This window comes from Salvia miltiorrhiza, chromosome 5 (genome assembly GCF_028751815.1).
Source record: "Salvia miltiorrhiza cultivar Shanhuang (shh) chromosome 5, IMPLAD_Smil_shh, whole genome shotgun sequence".
Classification (NCBI taxonomy): Eukaryota; Viridiplantae; Streptophyta; class Magnoliopsida; order Lamiales; family Lamiaceae; genus Salvia; species Salvia miltiorrhiza.
Window position 1 is genome coordinate 22047777 of NC_080391.1, and position 3439 is coordinate 22051215.

General features: G+C 37.6%; 1 protein-coding gene across 1 annotated transcript; it reads left to right on the top strand.

Moving 5' to 3' along the window:
• The first annotated feature begins 442 nt into the window (after positions 1-442).
• On the top strand, positions 443-3157 carry LOC131025653 (probable LRR receptor-like serine/threonine-protein kinase At3g47570). The gene has a single exon (XM_057955451.1). It carries the CDS (start codon positions 443-445, stop codon positions 3155-3157), a length of 2715 nt encoding a protein of 904 aa, XP_057811434.1.
• The last annotated feature ends 282 nt before the right edge of the window (positions 3158-3439 follow it).

The following is a 3439-nucleotide window of genomic DNA, read 5'->3' on the forward strand; positions in this document are numbered from 1 at the left end:
AATTTTCTTAATAAAGTTTGAGAGTTTCCAAAATTGCTACAAATTAGAATATAATCTTTATTAAAACATTTCAAAAAATAATATCTAATTAAATTATATTAAAAATAGATCGAAATGATAATCTATTTAACAATTAAACCGATTATATATAAGTTTTTTTTTTCTCTCTCCTTTAAATTATCCAACCAACAATTGCTATGAAAGCTCAAGTAAATGCAGTGAGAAATTGATATAGATTATAATAATCAAAAGTCAGCTTGCCAAAATTAATGCACATACCATGGAGGGAGAATAAAGCAAAATTTACATCTATAAGTTTAAGTGGGCAGTCCTACTAACCTACATTACATCTCATCTTATCTTATCTTATATCTTATATATATCCAAAGCCAAAACCAACTATCTAGGATTCATAACGACACCTTCCCTCCCACTTTCAATAATGCCAATTCTAATCAATATTTTCTATTCCATCATCTTCCTGCAACAATCAACATGCTTCAACAGCCAAACCGATTTACATTCTCTACTAGCAATCAAATCCGCAATTACTAATGACCCCCTCGGAGCTCTCGATTCTTGGAATGAAACGACGTCATTCTGTGGTTGGAACGGCATCCGGTGCGGCTTGGACAGAGTCGTTGGAATAAATTTGATGTCTCAAGGCTTGGTCGGATCTCTCTCTCCTCACGTAGGTAACCTCTCTTTCCTTACAACACTTCATCTCCAAAACAACACCTTTCATGGCCCCATCCCTCACCAAATTGGTCTCTTAACAAGACTTCAATCCCTCATTCTTGAAAACAACTCCTTTGTAGGCCCAATACCTAAAACCATATCTCAATGTTGGAATCTTTTGCATCTAAGTTTGTCCGATAATGAGCTCTCCGACAACATACCCTCAGAGCTCGGATCGTTGTCCAAGCTGGAAGTCCTAGTGTTAGCTAGAAATAATCTACATGGGCCAATCCCTCCATCTATAGGAAACCTAACATCATTGGAAGAAATTTCCTTACTAACTTGTGGTTTGACAGGAGAAATTCCGGCATCATTTTCACAACTTCAATCCCTAATATTTGTACAACTAAGTGACAACTATTTAACCGGCACTATTCCATCTTCTCTCTTTAACATCTCGACTATTAAATATTTCTACGCTGCGGGTAATGAACTTAGTGGAATATTGCCCTCTAACTTAGGTATCACACTTCCTAATTTGGAAGGCCTTTATTTGTGGGGCAACAACTTTAGTGGGCCAATTCCATTTTCCATCTCAAATGCTTCATTTCTTGCACAAATAGACCTCTCCTTGAACTATTTCATAGGGAAACTCCCACGAGTTGGTGGCCTAACTCTTCTACAAAGCTTCATCTTCGAATCTAATCTTCTCGTAGATGACACGAGCTTCATTTCCTCGTTGATCAATTCGACCAAGCTGGAAGCCATCGGCGTGGGAGGCAACAAGTTGAGAGGCTCGTTGCCCGACTCCATTGCCAACCTCTCTACTCGACTTAGTATGTTGCACATTGAACATAACAGAATTTATGGGAGAATTCCTATAGGCATTGGAAACCTCATTGGGCTAACTAGTATTGATATTTCTTACAATGATTTACATGGTCCAATTCCAACTACCATTGGGAAGCTCTCATCTTTGATCCTATTTGATGCACGTGCAAACAGATTGACCGGAGCACTTCCACCTTCATTTGGGAACTTGACTTCTTTAAGCACTTTACACTTGTCTGAAAATAGGTTTTGGGGTTACTTACCTTCAAGCCTTGGTGGCTGCACCGACTTGATGGATTTGGATCTCTCTTACAACAATTTTAGTGGCTTAATACCTCAAGAAATCATGTCCCTTTCATCTCTTTCTATCACGTTCAATTTCTCTTACAACAACTTTAAAGGTTCGATTCCGGACGAGGTTGGTCTATTGTGGAATCTTGGGACACTAGATTTCTCGCACAATAGATTCTCAGGATTGATTCCGGAATCATTAGGTCAATGCAGGAGCTTAGAGAAACTTTATCTTGAGGAGAATCTACTCCAAGGAGGGATTCCTGCAGGAATGAGTGCTTTAAAGGGTTTGCAAGATTTGGATCTTTCACGGAATAATCTTTCTGGGGCAATCCCTGATTTCTTAGGGATTCTGCATCTTGAAAGGTTGAACTTGTCATTCAATAGACTGCAAGGAGAGGTCCCAACAATGGGAGTTTTCAAGAACAAATCTTTAGTTTCTGTTGATGGAAACAGTGGTCTCTGTGGAGGGATTCCGGAGCTGAAGCTTCCTCCTTGTTCTGTAGTAGAATCGCACAAGAGAAAGCAGCTTTCAACTATGCTTAAAATCTTGATCCCAACATTAGTTGTTGTGGGCGTAGGCATCACGTTCTTGATCACATTCATTGCTCTTAAGCAAAGAAGATCACGAACAAGTGTGACTTCTCAAACGCCCTTCACTGGCATTGAGATCATAAGACTTTCTTACAAGGATCTCATCAAAGCCACCGGAGGATTCTGTGAAGCTAATATGCTTGGATTTGGAAGATTTGGGTCGGTTTACAAAGGGATTCTTGAAGATGGGCAACAAACACAAGTTGCAGTGAAAGTGATAAATCTCTCAGTTAGAGGAGCCTCAAAGAGCTTCTTTACAGAATGCAATTCTTTGAGAAATGTGAGGCATAGGAATGTGTTGAAGATATTGAGTGTGTGTGAGAGCGTAGACTTCCAAGGAAATGAATTCAAAGGATTGGTTTATGAATTTAAGGCCAATGGAAGTCTAGAGAAGTGGTTGCATCACAGTGATGAAACTAGCAATCTTGACTTGATCCAAAGGCTTAATATCAGCATTGATGTTGCTCAAGCACTTGAATATCTTCATATTGGTATGGGATCATGTATAGTTCATGGGGATTTGAAGCCTAGTAACATACTTCTAGATGATGATATGATTGCATATGTTGGTGATTTTGGATTGGCCAAAATTATTTCGGATATGGTTTCGTCGCATGAAAGCAGCTTGATTGGGATAGCAGGTACCTTAGGCTATGTAGCTCCAGGTATGCTCATCCTACATTTTATAAAAAAAAACATTCTTTTCACATTAACACTTAAAATTACTCACTTTTCTTTTTTATTGAAACGCAAGAATATTTAAACGAGTCGAGCTCGAGCCTGCTAGTATTCAACTTGACTCGTTTACAGTCCTATTTTAATTATTCTGTTAACCCAACCCCCTTATATATATATATATATATATATATATATTATAGTTAAACATTAATTTGGGTTGCCATGTATAATTGTTTTTGTAATTTTGTTTTGATTAAACACAATGTAAAGATAACAAAATATAAATTATTAAAGGGCATTTTGACAAGTGGGTAAATTTTGTCATTTAATTCATTAAGAATATTTTTATACTTCCCTAAAGTTTGAG

Coding starts and splice junctions, on each gene's coding strand:
- LOC131025653 (XM_057955451.1), top strand. CDS start 443: ATGCCAATTCTAATCAATATTTTCTATTCCATCATCTTCCTGCAACAA.